We start from the raw sequence: 14418 nt of genomic DNA, 5'->3' as shown, positions 1-14418 counted from the left end.
CTCCAAAATAAGCCCTGCGAACTCATTGACTCCCCAGAATAAACTCTGGTAAAATTGTACCTTGCCTTTTTATTGAGGTAGGAGGAGGGGTAGACTTTAAGTCTCCCCAGGGAAGGTATTTTAGCAACACATATACAACTCTGCTACGGATGCAAGACGGTCCAGTCCTCATCCATGTCTAGGGAAGGATGAGACGTCCGTGCGAAATGATCCGAACTGCAAGACGCTCCAAAACTTTGTCTCGGAATGACATACACCAGCTTAACAAACTTTGTCTTGGAATGACACACACCAGCTTAACAAACTTTGTCTTCGGAATGACACACACCAGCTTAACAAAGGGACAGTTTTGCACGTACACTTTAATATTTAGGCTTGGATAAAATAATTTTAAGTGACAGGCAGTTAAATACATTTGGGCAGACAGCCCTACAAGTGCACGATCCACACAGTTTTAACATCTCAACAGTCTAAGTGTGTCTTGGGGGTCAGGAAGTTCACTCTGAATTGTCTTACACAGCTTTTACTTATTTATTTTTCAATCAAGCATAATTGCCCTTAAGCTTTAGATTTCAAACTGTTGGTAGTCTTAAAAGGCACCTTGAGGTTCTCTGGACTCTGATGATATATCATTACTTTTCTGTAACCAGACCCTTTGGACAAATGATTGGCTTTCTCATGCACTGTGAAACTCTCTACGGCTTTGAAGCAACAGTACTCCGACAGTTCTAACTTCTACCTGAAGAGCCAGGACCATTATCTTGCCTTCTGGACAGAAGCCAAGGACAGAGCAGCCTTGACCCCTTGGGGTTTTCTGACCTAATTGGACAGTTCGTCAAGCAGCAGGCAATGCCTCTAGGCTCTTCTCACAGCGTAGTGCAGAGTCCCAACAGCCAAAGGCTGTGTCGCTTCATCCTGGTGTGTTCATTCAAAACTCAACTCAGACCAGAAAGCACCAGGGAAAGCCAACACTGTTTGGAATTTTAAAAGGCAGAAGTTTCAAGTATCAAAACGAAAGAGGTTAAAGGGTAAAAATGCATCTTTTCCATGCTGGTTAAACAGACATCAACAACGAACCGGCGACAGGAGTCACCAAGTCCATCACAGGACTTCCACTGTCTCAAAAGTCACATCTGGGGAGGTCTCGCCCACCTCAGATGGTTTTGCCTCAATTTTAGCGCCTGCTATCAGGCCACAACTCAGCACCAGGAAGATTTGCCAGCCCCTCCATGGGGGTTTTAAGCAGCAGGGACATCCTGCAAGGAACAGTGAGTGGTCCGGACCAAGTTGGAGGTTTTTGGTTGTTGTTTTGAAAGAATTTAACATTTTAAAACTGGGAAATAAGCCCATAAAAAAGTTAGCAACTTTCCTAACTGAAGGCACAGGGAATAAAGTGGCAGGTGGCTGCAAAGCCAGACGGAACAACACAATTTAAAACCCCTTAGGTGTATAAAAATCTGGGGATTGCTTTTCCTCCAGTGCCCTGGCTATTTCTGAAAACACTATCCAGGTTCACTTAAAAGTTGATTTGCAAAACACAAAGGCTGGACTCTTCCCATGCTTAGAAGTAAAAAGTCATCTCTTTCGTGGAAAAGGTCACTGGGAAGGGTACTCCTGCCTGAATCCCTGTGGCCACTTGAAAACAGAAATAACTTAAGGCAAGCTCTTTTCAAAGGTTCAGGTAGTTTCAAACAAACAGAATATGGCCTATTAACGTGCAGACCCAGCACCAGACCGGAAGACAAGCACATGAACGGGGTCCCAGTGAAGCACCGTTGGGGCACACCGCACTTCTGGAACCCTTTCAGTCCCCTCCTTCCCAGCTGTTGGTGTGGCAGGAATCGCCTAACCAAGGCAGCCTCGAAGCCCAGAAATGGCTGTGTGATGACAGATGAGCTATAAGTTTCTCGACTATTAATAGTTTCCACCGTTGGAAGGCTACAAACACTGGCAAGCAGACGTGGTCTCAGGTTTTTACCGTCCCAGGGCAGAAGTGCCTCGAGGGAACACAATGTGGGCCACACGGCCTGCTTTAGGCTTACTGAATCTGGAGTATTCCTGAGAAGGCATCGACTATGGGTGCAGACTAACTTCACAATAATAAATAACAGCGACTCGTGTTTAGATACACCAAGGAGACATGCAGAAGGCTCTCCTCGCAAAACACGTACGTGGGTCCTCCTGAAATTAAGGACCACAATCCCATGCATCTGCCCCCCCACACCTTCCCCACCAAATGCACTACTCAGGCTCCGGGTCCTCTGGCCACCAGGCTTTCCAGACAATTCACTAGGAAACTGGTCAGGCCACCGCTGCAGAGCTTGACAGACTGCTGAAAGGAAGAGTGAGGTGAGAGGTGGTCACTCAGAGATCAGTACCCGCGGGGAAGTGACTGCAGTTCTGCTGACATGGAAGCTCCAGGTTCACAGCCAGCAGCTCAGATGAAGTGGATCCAGCTCTCTTCGCACTCCCCGCGTGGCATGTGCAGGGCATGACTGCGACAAGTAAGGCTATAGTCGCGACCATCGTTGTTGTCCCAGTACTCAGCACCAGCCACGCAGTAGCGCAGTGCAAAGAGTACGTGGGAGCCGAGCTCCAGCAGGAAGGGTGGCACGGGAAAGCCAAAGGCAAAGATGTCCTCGGTACCCTCGGTACCCGCAGGCCCTCTCCAGCGAGCCACGGCCTCATGAGCACTGCGCCAGCCAGAGTAGGTGTAGCGTACTGCTACCTGTTTCTCGAAGGCCACGTTGCGCACGCGCACTGTGCCGCTGATGCCCAGGTCCGAGCAGGTGACACGTTCCAGGCACACCAGCTGCCTTGCCAGGCGATCTCCAAAGCCGGGGGCTTCGACCGGCGGGGGGAAGTCGGGAACCAGGCACTGCAGCTTGAACTCCAGCTCCTGGCTGCTGCAGCACAGGTCGGAGTTGATGGCAAGGCGCGACAGCACGTGCAGCGGAACGGACGGGTCGTCCCCTGCGTTGAACACCTTAACCTGCGTCAGCTCCAGGCCCAGAGCGTCAGCGAAGCGCACACGGAGCTGCCGGTTGCAGCCGGCTCGGCACGTAGCGCCGGGAGCTCCCACAGCCTTGGCACGGCGCTCGGGAGAGCTGGGCAGGGAGCGCGCGCGCCGCTGGATGATGGGCTGCAGCCGAGGGTCGCAGCCCGGGGGTCTGCAGGGTCGCGGATCCAGATCCGAGAGACAGCTGAAGCTCCGAGGAGCGTGTTTCCGTAACCTCGGGGTCGGGGGCAGCGGGGCAAAGCCCGGGCCTCTTGACATGGCCCAGCCGGGGGCCAGGGAGGGCGTCCCAGCCTAGCCCCTGGGCGTTCCGGTAGCACAGCCTTTGGGAGCGCCGAGACGCCGCACCCTGCAGGGAGGCTGTCCGCTTGCGGCCTGGCTCCGGTCTCAGCGGCTAGCGATCTCCTAGGGCGGACCTCACTCTCCAGAGCTGCTTCCCGGAGCGCTGAGCCCTGCCGGGTGGCGCCTGCTTTTCCCTGATCTTCCTGGCGCTTACGGGAAGCCCGGGGAACCCAGCGGCTCTGAGACTCAGCAGCCCGCAACTTCTCCAGGCGCAACTTCCCGGCGCGCCCCCGCCGAGCCCCGCCCCTCGTGACGCCGCCTGCCTGCCGGCACGTCCCGCTAGCTGGCCCCGCCGCCCCGCGTAGCCCCACGCTGCCGGAACCCCGCTGCCCGCGCCAGCCCGGCCGGCCGCACCCGCCCTGTCGCAGAACTCCGCAGCCACCCCCCGGGATCCTCGTCACGTGCGCCCAGGCCGCGGAGCAGGTCTGCTAGGCTTCCTTGGTGCGTTTGCCCGCTCGCTGCACCCATCCATCAGCGATGGTTTCTGCAGCCGCTGAAGACGCGCTGGGTGCTTGCTGCGGGGCCTTGGGCTGGAGGAGTACCGGGTGGGAGCGGGACAGAGCCCAACCTGGGCTGGACTGGAGACGAGCTGGCTCTAGGACTACGGTGAGCTTCCAGCCAGCCAGCTCTGGTCACCTGTCTCTAGCAACCTGGACCAGCGGCCAGACTGGGGTTAGCTTGTTGTGAGGGAAGCATCTTGCCCACACCTCCCCACCATGCTGTGCCTCCCTATTGGCCGGGCAGCCAGTTCCCTGGGGAGGAGATGGGGGACGTTGCTTCCGTTTGCCGGGCTTGCAGCCAGAGAGGAAGGCTGGGAACAGGGGCTAATGCCCAAGATGGATTGTGCAGATGCAGGAATCTAGCTTCCGGCCCTTGAGGAGCGTGTTTGTAGCCAGAATCTCTTGAGCTTTAGTTTTGCTGCTATGCAAGCTGAAACCATGCGTTCTCTGCTGCTCCCCTCCTCGTATCTCTGTCCACCCCTCTCCCCATCCTATCCCTGCATCCTGTCTGCACCGCAGGCTTTTATTTCTCTGAGGAACTTCACACACGTGCGCGCGCGCGCGCGCGCACACACACACACACACACACACACCTTCTATGTGTCGAGTTTGTCAGGTAGATGAGGGGCCAGGATGGCACTGCACATTCTAAAGAGGATGCCTGGGTCAGACATTCCTTCTTGGTTCCTTTTCCACTTTACAACATAAAGAACAAGGTAAAGAAAGAAGGTGGCCAATGAATATTTCCTGCATTTAAAAGGAATCAAGCTGGGGGCTGGAGAGATGGCTGGTGGGCTGGAGAGATGGCTCAGAGGTTAAGAGCATTGCCTGCTCCTCCAAAGGCCCTGAGTTCAATTCCCAGCAACCACATGGTGGCTCATGACCATCTGTAATGAGGTCTGGTGCCCTCTTCTGGCCTGCAGGCATACAGACAGAATATTGTATACATAATAAATAAATAATACCGGGCGGTGGTGGTGCACGCCTTTAATCCCAGCACTTGGGAGGCAGAGGCAGGCGGATCTCTGTGAGTTCGAGGCCAGCCTGGTCTACAAAGGGAGAAACCCTATCTTGAAAAACCAAAAAAAAAAAAAAAAAAAAAATGGAATCAAGCCTGTTGATTGTGGGGTCATTAACCATAAAAGGCTGTGATATGATTTTTGTTATCTTCAAATCCAAACCTAAAAGTCTTACATGAGTGTGGTAGTTCCGAAACTCTCCCATGAGTCCACCTCTTTTCCATTTGATAGATGCTGGGGTATTATGAGAGAGAAATATTCAGTTTCTAAGGCCTGCTCGTTCAATGGGCTCCTCAAAAAAAAACAGGAACTATGAGTGTGGTGTGGGAACCCGCAACTCATAGTGTGAGACAGCATATAGCCCATATTGGAAGTTAATACACTCATGGTCTTTTACATTTAAAAAAAATTGCATATATGTGTATCCACACATGAAAAGGCCAAGGGAGGGTGTCTCATGGAACTGGAGTTGCAGGCCTCCTGAGCCAGCCACATAGTGCCGGAAGCTTCACTGGGGTCCTCTGGAGTCTTGAGTCATCTCTCCAGGCCCCCACTGATTGTCTTGTAATGGATTGGGGTGACAGGGAAGTTAGAAGAATTCTAAGAGTGCCTCCCCACTAAAGTTTTATCTCTGTGGGATGAGGGCCTTGAGCAGTCTTTGCATGTCTTAGACTATCCCGTGTTACTGGATGAGGGGATGAATGAATGCACATGGGGCTTTAAGGAACTGGGGAATGTAATTGGCATCATGACCAAGGAGTGTGCAAGCTTGTGTGTAGGTGGGGGGTTCAGGATTCATTCTCAGTTCTCATAATACTGTAGTGTTATACTTAACAGACACGGTGGAAGAGAACATGTAAGCATTCCCAACAGCCATGTTGGGCAGCTCACACTGCCTGTTCACTCTAGTTCCGGGAGTCTTGGTGCCGTCATTTAACCTCTGAGGGCGTCCACACTGACGTATGTGCATTCCCTACCACACACATGTAATTTGTGATAAATATTAAAACCGTCAAAGCGTAAACATACAACAATATTCTCCCCCATCTCTCATCTCGTAGTGCAGAATTCTGACCCACTGCACAGTCACGGCTTCAAGGTTTCAGTGTGGTACAAATACAAAGATCAAAAACCCACGGAAAGGCAGCCGCTTGCAGTCAGTACTTACTGTCACTGTTGTGTTGTTTCCAGTTCCGGTGGCTCCACGTCCTTTCCAAAGATAAGGGGAATAAAGAAGCCACCTCCCCAGCTGTCATCATCTGGCAGCAGGTTGAGCAAGACTGTTCTGAGCACTGCAGAGAAGGTGATGTAACGGAGAGGAAATCTTACTTAGATTTGTCTCGGTGCTTCAAGTGTGCATGTGTTCGTGTATGCACGCCCTGTGGCATTATTAATATTATTTATCTTAAAAGCCATTAGAGAGGGCGTCAACATACCAAATAAATTCATTCAAGTCCATTCTGGGTGAAACAGTGAATTTCCTGGGGTCACGTAAAGGAACATGGGTGACTTAAAGAGCATGCTACCAACAGCCCCTCTCCAGCATGAGGGGCAGCTCAAACAAGGAGCATCCCAGGAGCCCCACCCCAGCTAATCTTCCACCTCCTACTAACTCTGCCACTTCCTGAGACCACATGCTGTTAGGGAAGTAGGTATGACAAGCTGTTGGCAAGGGGGAGGGGCTCTCAAGCTCCCTCAGTGAGGAAGTGCCCATAGTCCCTATCTTTTTAAGGTGTCCTGTGGCTTCTTTCTACTAGGGAAACTATGAGGCCTGACCTTGGAAATGTCTCCTGTTCTGATTCAAGACAGTAGCAGTTACGTCATGCCAGAGGATGGCCCTGCTACTGTGTGTGTGTGTGTGTGCGCGTGCACATGTACGCGTGTGTATGTTCATGCATGCATGGGCATGTGAATTCACAGCACTTTTTGATAAAAAAAATCTGTATTTTTTTTTTAGACGACCCATCAAACCTCCGAGGATGAGCATCCCTGTGATGTGCTCACGAAAAGGAACAGGATGAGTGATTCTCATCACAAAAGCAGGTAACTAGTTTCCGGATCCTCTCTTGTCCTGCAAAAGGCAGATCCTTCGGTTCTCCCGATTGGACTTCATTTGTGCTTTGTCTGTAGCAGAAACGGGTACGCAAGTCTCTTAAGCTTTAGTTGCTCTTTGTTGGCTTCCTTCTGCTAAAAACTGGTATGTATGATGGCAGCTGGTTGTGAATGATTTTTTAAAGATGTTTATTTTTATGTGTTTGAGTATTTTATGTGCATGCACCCCCATGCCTGGTACCTGGGAGGCTGGAAGAAGGCATTGGATCCCCTGGAACTGGAGTTAGAAGTGGCTCTGAGCTGCCCTGTGGGTGCTGGGACTGAACCTGAGTCCTCTACAAGAGCAGCCAGTGGTCTGAACTGCCAAGCCATCTCCAGTTGTGAACTCCCAAAGACAGCCATCTCTTCCTTTGTTTACACTGCCGCTTGCACTGATCTGCCGGTCTGCGTGTTAAGAACGTGTGATACCTTTTCAGATACTGTTGAGCAGTCTGGAGAACGCTGCACAGACGGACCTCTCCACTTCCTAGAAAGTACATTTTCCCACTTCTCCTCCCCGATCCATCCTATCATAAGGAAGTGCTGTTTAGTTAAATAATGTGTGGTTGAGAAATTAAAAAAAGAGGGGGGGTAATTTCATCTCCCCTGAGTTCCCACTCCAGTTTAGAGTACTCTAGGAGTTCACTGGTCTATTAGAAAAGAACAAAAAAAGGTGTTTGTTCTCCTCTCTTGCCTGCTATTCCCAAGACAGCACTCATCCTGTCCGTTTGTGTTGAATTATAATTGTACCACATGACTTTATTTCTAGTCTTATTACACTTCATCTCTTTTGTGTGTATATATGTGTGCATGTGCATGCCACAGTGTGTGTGTGTTTAGAACGTAAGTTAAAGGAGTCGATTCTCACCTTCACCATGTGGGTCTCAGGGATCAAACCTGGGTCACTGGGCTTGGGGGCAAAATTTTTACCTGATGAGACATCTTGTCGGCCTTTCTAGCCTTTTAAACACAACTTTTCCCGGTGTTGCCCACTTGAAAAGATAGTAAGAAGTGTTTGACTCCTGGTATTGGTTGGCATGAACAGTGAAAAACTTACATCCTAAAATTGTAGTTTTTTCAGAGTCTCTCCCAGCCGGCGATTAAGTGAAATCCAGGCTGGGGAGGCTGAGTGGTGTGAGTGCTTACTGCGCAACTCATGCAAACACCAGATTGATGTATCAGCCCTCCCACAGTTCCAGCCTTGGAAGGTAGAAACAGGAACTCCAGAGCAAGCTGGCTGGCAGGACTATCCATGTCTGGCTGGAGAGATAGCTCAGTAGTTATGAGTACACATGACTTTTTTGTAAGTTTGGCCTCCAGCACCTTTATCAGGTGGCTCACAATCTTCCGTAACTCCAGCTTCAGAGGATCTGATGCCTCTGGCCTCCTCGGGCTCTTTCAGTCACAAACTGTGCACAGAACCACCCACCCACCATGCACATGCTTAAAAATAATAAAAAAAAAAATTTAAAGAAAGGCTATCCATAGAGATGAGCTCGGGTTTGATTGGACGACCCTGCCTCAATGATTAGGTAGAAGATTGATCAAGAATGATTTATGAAATCAGCTTTGGGCTTCATATGCACACACAATGAAGACATACACATACAAAAACATGTATATACCCATGCATAGAAAACAACAACAACAAAAACCCACAAAAATAAACAGCAGCAAAACCTTTTCAAGGTGTTTTAGGTGCCAGGGATTAAACCTGGGGTTTTGCAGGAGAGACAGCCGCTGCTCTGTATCCCAGCCTCAAAACTTGAGTCGACATGGTAGCTGCATTTCCCTAAAATACGTCTACAAAAGGGGGCTTAAGGGTGGATTTGTTTCTCAATATTTCCCAAGAGGACTTTTGTTTTGAGACAAAGCAGCTCTGGCCTTAAATTCACAGAGATCTGCTTGTCTCTGTCTCTGGAGTGTGGGGATTAGCAGCGCGTGCTTCCAAACCCAGCTGCATTTCTGAATATTTTCAAACAGTGCTGACCACTGGTAGAACAGACCACGAGTCCTGTGACAGATTTTAAAAGTGAGGTTTTTTTAAAGGTATACACAATTGCTCTGAGATTACAAGACAAAGCAATTGAGAAACGGTTAAGTTTTTAAATGTTCACCTTTGTTGTTACATAGAACACGTGTGTACATATTTGGGGCATGCATTCTCCGCTGGCCCCTGCCTAGAGTACACAGGGGAAACCGGTTTGCAAACCCTGCTTCTATAAACCGCACAGAGGCCTCATGTTAGTGACTGCTGAAGTGTTAACAGGAGACTCCTGTTTCTCTAGTCATCAGTGATCAGACAGCAGTTGTGGCTTTTGTTTTTTAGCAGTAAGAATGCCGGCTCATCTTGGAATCAAGCCCTACATTCAAGGACTTCTTCAGGAAGAAGGCAGAGTAGGAGCAGCCCCCAAGGACCCCACGCCTCTTCCCACCTGGGAGGGAGCAGCCTCGTTGGCCTCTCGCAGCCTGCAGCGGAGGGAAGGCGGGAGCAGGCTGCGCTTAGCTCCAGGTGTCAGGCTGCCTCTGGACGCAAGCTGTTCCTTGACTTTCAGTCCATGAAGATCATTAAGGAAGGCGCTGATGAGGACAGCGCAAGTGACCTGTCAGACTCAGAGCGAGTGGTCATTCCTCCTTCTCCCTTCACGCCTCCTGACCTCAACCTTCGAGCGGAAGAGATCGACCCTGTTTCCTTCAATCTTCACCCAGACCCGAGCCAGGCAGAACCTGAACACTGCTACCCTGACTTTCTTCCACCCCCATTCTGCTCCTGGGACCTCCAGGATATGGCTGTGGTTCTGAACACAGAATGCCGGAGTGAGGCCCTGCCTCGGGCCACGGGCTTCCTTGGGAAGTACATAGACAGACTTCTTCAGCTGGAGTGGCTGCAGCTCCAAACTGTGCAGTCCGAGAAGGCCCGAGCTGCCAAGGCAAGGTCCTCTGGGGCTTCTGGGATGCTGAAAAGCCCTAGGCGGGGTAAGCTCCCCACTAGTGCACTGTCCAAGCCTTTCCTGTCCCCAGAAGGGATTCCAAAGCCCGGCCCTTCTCGAAAGAAAGGTTTTCAGTATGAAGATGCCCACCCGTCCTACTACGCATTTGAGACTTCATCTAGATCTGTGGATGGGCCTGCTCACCCCAGGCTGTGTTCTCAGAAACAAGCCCCAGAACTGAGGATGGAAAAAAAGAAGAAACCAGGTAAGGGCCCCAAGTTTCACCTCCGCGCTCCACCCTGTGTGGAGGGCAGCCCTGCAGTGGAAGCCAGCGGTAACATTCGAATTCCCAAGCAGTCCGCGGTGCTTCTGGACCCAATGGGCTCCTGTAGGGCCTCCCGAGCACAAGCACACTTGGACCTGAAGAAAAAGGGAAGTGCAAATAACTGTGGACCTGCCTCTTCTTCCAGTGAGAAGAAGCTCAAAACAAATGGAGCAAAGCAAAGCACATATAAGTTCAAGTGACCCCTGAGGTAAAGAATCGCAAAGACCCGCAGATGTCTAAAAGTGGGGGTTCGTCCCAAAGTAATGGTGAATTTAAATCCGTTTGTGATAACTGAGTCAAGTCGCCAGCTGGCTCTCCAGTCACCGACCCCCATCCCACCCTCACCTTTTGATATACAGTCTTAAGCACTTTAGGGACCTATAGGTAAAAATGAACTCGTGTGTCTATGATACAAAGGTTTGAAACAGCAGGACCAGTAAGCCAGTGTGGAACTGGCCCAGTGTCCCTGTCTCTGGAGTACGGAAAACAGTGTGTACTGTTCTAGGAGAGAAACCCTGTGTTTCACAGAAGAAAAGCCCTGCTGGCTCGCTGCCTCTTGGTTTTGCATAAACCCTCAGCAGAGTTTCTGTTGTGAGTCTCTCATCTGTTGCCCACCCTCCTCCGAGCCTAGTTCCACTCCAGTTAGGGGTCACATGAGTTTCTATTTTGAGTGTCATTTATCTCTCAGCCAGTTCCTTGCCAGAGGCAAAGGCATCTAGAGTGCTTCTCTGGTGCGTTTTTAAAAGACATTTTAAGTCCAGGGGTAGTGCTGTAGCCCATGTCTGAGTTCTCTTACCTGAAGTTAAAATCATTTGTAAGTTTTCCAGAGGGAAAGTCAGCAGGCCCAGCGGTGGCTGCTGCTGTCTGGTGAGGCAAGAAAGAATGCCCTGGCACCCTAGACCTCTGGGTAACCATGTGCGGTGTGTGAGAATGTACTCCAGTGTAAATTGTCAGGTTACTGACTAGGGACCCATATCCTGCTGTTCTAGACCTCTGGGTAACCATGTGCGGTGTGTGAGAATGTACTCCAGTGTAAATTGTCAGGTTACTGACTAGGGACCCATATCCTGCTGTTCTAGACCTGTGGGTAACCGTGCGCGGTGTGTGGGAATGTGCTCCAGTGTAAATTGTCAGGTTACTGACTAGGGACCCATATCCTGCTGTTCTAGACCTGTGGGTAACCGTGCGCGGTGTGTGAGAATGTACTCCAGTGTAAATTGTCAGGTTACTGGCCAGGGACCCATATCCTGCTGTTGTAGATCAAAGCCAATGGTCTATTTCTGTGTCCAGGAGCAGGGTCTTCTAATCGTGACTGGGGAGGGAGCAGACACATTTGCTCTGTGTGTGCGTGCACTATCCTGAGTGTTCTTATCTGCTTGTGGCTTCCTGGCTCTCCCACAGCCATCCTCCTCAGCCGCCTTTGAGTCTTGCTGCCTGGGGAGCTTTCCTTCCAAGTGTTTCTGCAAACCTTTCCTTAGCTGCTGCTTCTCAGGCAGTGAAACCATTATTGGACTTGTCTTGGGCACCCATGATTTTTTGGGGTTGTTTTGTTTGTTTTGCTTTGCTTTTTCGCCTTTGGGGAAAAGGACAAAGGTAGTTTGTTGCAGCTCGAGCTTCCACACAGCCACAGGTGCCTAAAGGCTGAGGAGTGAGACAAAGTTATCCTTAAACCAGCTGCTGAGGTCAGACGTCAAACTCTCTTTGTAAGGCTGATGTCAGCCATGTTGAACAACACAGGAACTTTTTTTTCTTTAGCCTTTTTCTTTCAGGACTTTATTTTCAGATTCTTTTTGCACTGCTCTCCTGGAGAAAGCATGTTCTTACATGGAGTTCTCATGCCTTTTGTTTGTTTGTTGTTGTTGTTTGGGGGAAGGTTGAGACAGGGTTTCTCTGTGTAACCCTGGCTATCCTGGACTCGCTCCGTAGAGCAGGCTGGCCTCAGACTGATAGAGATCCACCTGCCTCTGCCTCCCACGTGCTGGGATTAAAGGCGTGCACCACCAGCTGTCTCATGCTTTTTTCTGTAGCCAAAATCTGTATACTTTGTTGGCAGTCCACGGATGCACTGTCCACGTTTCCCCTTGGTTTGGGAGGACAGTGCCACCCCTTACCCTCTTCCCTCCCCTGAGTGAGTGAGTGAGGCCCTGTGGGTCCACTTCCCTACTCCCTGGAGCACAGATGATTTTTACCGTAAGTGGCTCCTTTCTCATTCTTTCTCCAGATTTTTATGCGGATCTTTAGGAAGCTGAAGGTCCCGTAAGAGAAAGCATGACATTATGTGCACATATGTACTTAGATGCTCCTTGGAGCAGTACTGCCAGGTTCCCTTTCCTGTCACCTACCGTGTGGGTGCTCCTAGATACCCTGGCATGTGAGAGTCAAGTTTCTTTTCCCCTGGGGATGTGTGTCCGGACTGAAACTCACAATGGAAAAAATGTAGCGACGGCGCCTCGTGTGTTTGTTCCCAGCACACTAATGGAACTTGACTCCTGGTCTGGGGACTAGAAGAGCCCGGAAGGGTGGTTTGCTTCTTTGCCTGAGCTGAGTGCCCCTGTTAAACAGTGTTATGTTCTAGGACAGGTACTATGAACAATGCAGTTTTTTACAGTTACATTGGCTGCAGCTGATCAGACAGCTTTTTCTTTGGTCTCTAAAGACATATCCCACGCAGGCAAGTGGACAGCATTGAACACTGGACTGTGAAATCGTTCCGTTCAAGGCCAAACCAGAGTATCCTGCTACAGGGGCAAATCGGTGTGCTTCCGGAAGCGCCTCTCATCTCGTAGATGTTTACATAGCTCCGAGGTCCAGTCAAACACAAGAAGATCTTGAGGAAAACAGTGCCTGGGGCTTGAGTGACACCCATTTGTGGAGAAAGAGCACAAAGCCCTGTAGGTCATCACTGATGGCGTGGCTTTGGACTGTTTCCCAGATGACCAACGTAACTGACTTGAAGGTTATAGAGTTCCTGGCTCCCAGACTGCGGGAGAGACGGTCGATTCCATTGGTTTTCACAGAAAAGGAAAGTTTGTTCGGACCCTTTGTCCTTTGGGCTCCTGTTCTAGAAAGACCTAAGAGCTTCTTACATGGCTTACGCGTTTGTTTCTCATTCATATACTTGAACAGTTAGGTAGAAGTCCGAACCCTGGTGGTAGTGCATCCAAGGTAATAGCAGTATTTATTGTTTAATTGTGTGACCTGAATATATTCAGCATGTTCATTGAATGTCATAATGCTGTTTGTTTGGTTTTGTATGTGGCAAAACAGAACTCATGTATAAGTTTTTGTGGGACTTTTCCTTCAGCCCAATTAAACAGGACACATACCTGAATTTTTCTGGCCTGGTTTGATTTCTGTTGTCTTTCCAGTTTGTCTGATTCTTACCCCAGAGTTGCTGAGGATGGCACTCTGTTCCCTTGCCCTTCATGCTGACGCTGCCCAGGAGTAAGCGTGATGAGCACTGTTCCCTGCATCAGAGACGCATGGCTGGAGATGACGTGAATCATTGCGGAGGGGTAGGCAGGTGAGGAGCAGACTTCAAGTTCTCTGTGTCTTGTGAAGGACGAGCCTCCTGCTGCCATCCTCCTGAATCCACCTGTGCCCACTTGCAGAGAATCACCACAGCTTGGCTTGATGCTTGACTTGGAGGAGGGTGAGGAAGGTTACAGGACTCTCACTGGAGTATCCAGACAATCCTAACCACATGTATGCAATTCTGCCCCATTGTACTTGGCTTGTGGGGTGAGCTAGAGGATATAGGTTGGGAAGGATGAGGGAAGGCGCTCCGTCTATGCCACCTTCTATGGTGTGGAGAAGATCTTCCAGTGGAGCCGCTTTAGGGCCGCCAACACCATTGTCTGCAGTCCACCCTTGCCCCATAAGGAAGCCTAATAAACGCATTGGTCCCCCTGAGTGAACTCTGGTGCTTTCCTATCTTGGTTTATCGGTGGGAGTTTGGGAGGAGGGGTAGACACACATTATTTACATCTTCTTCAGGAAGGAATTTTAGCAACGGTGTGGCACAGTGAGCTCACACCTCACCTGGCACATCTGAAAGAGGGTGGGGCTTTTGAGGGATGTCTTGGGAGAGGGCAGGGCCTGGTGCAAACCTTCCCAGAGGCCTTTGTACCTATTCCTAAGCTCACTTCTGACAGTGAAGTATGTTCTGTAAAACAAATTCTAATTGTTCTTAATA

General features: G+C 50.1%; 2 protein-coding genes across 5 annotated transcripts; one reads left to right on the top strand and one right to left on the bottom strand.

The window, feature by feature from the left end:
- Positions 1-363: 363 nt before the first annotated feature.
- Ppp1r3d (protein phosphatase 1 regulatory subunit 3D) lies at positions 364-3452 on the bottom strand. Its single transcript, XM_057781423.1, has one exon. It carries the CDS (start codon positions 3275-3277, stop codon positions 2438-2440), a length of 840 nt encoding a protein of 279 aa, XP_057637406.1. The 5' UTR covers positions 3278-3452; the 3' UTR covers positions 364-2437.
- A 208-nt stretch (positions 3453-3660) lies between these two features.
- Positions 3661-13605, top strand: Fam217b (family with sequence similarity 217 member B). Of its 4 annotated transcripts, none has more exons than XM_057781421.1 (4): positions 3661-3799; positions 6069-6180; positions 6835-6920; positions 9298-13605. In XM_057781421.1, exons 3-4 carry the CDS (start codon positions 6895-6897, stop codon positions 10421-10423), a joined length of 1152 nt encoding a protein of 383 aa, XP_057637404.1. In that variant the 5' UTR covers positions 3661-3799; positions 6069-6180; positions 6835-6894; the 3' UTR covers positions 10424-13605. The 4 variants fall into 4 exon arrangements, with proteins under 4 accessions (XP_057637404.1, XP_057637405.1, XP_057637402.1 ...); XM_057781422.1 differs by having other exon boundaries at positions 3686-3781; XM_057781420.1 differs by lacking the exon at positions 3661-3799 and adding an exon at positions 3906-3964.
- Positions 13606-14418: the final 813 nt, after the last annotated feature.

Source organism: Chionomys nivalis, chromosome 9 (genome assembly GCF_950005125.1).
Source record: "Chionomys nivalis chromosome 9, mChiNiv1.1, whole genome shotgun sequence".
NCBI lineage: Eukaryota > Metazoa > Chordata > Mammalia > Rodentia > Cricetidae > Chionomys > Chionomys nivalis.
The sequence above is the reverse complement of the archived record's forward strand: the minus strand, read 5'-3'. Positions and strand labels throughout refer to the sequence as shown.

Bases quoted from the DNA above. Each gene is read 5' to 3' on its own strand.
- Ppp1r3d (XM_057781423.1), bottom strand. From the start codon at position 3,277: ATGTCAAGAGGCCCGGGCTTTGCCCCGCTGCCCCCGACCCCGAGGTTA.
- Fam217b (XM_057781419.1), top strand. From the start codon at position 3,836: ATGGTTTCTGCAGCCGCTGAAGACGCGCTGGGTGCTTGCTGCGGGGCC. The intron at 3,965-6,834 runs GTGAGCTTCCAG...TTTTTTTTTTAG, and splicing joins GAGCTGGCTCTAGGACTACG to ACGACCCATCAAACCTCCGA. The intron at 6,921-9,297 runs GTAACTAGTTTC...TTTGTTTTTTAG, and splicing joins GATTCTCATCACAAAAGCAG to CAGTAAGAATGCCGGCTCAT.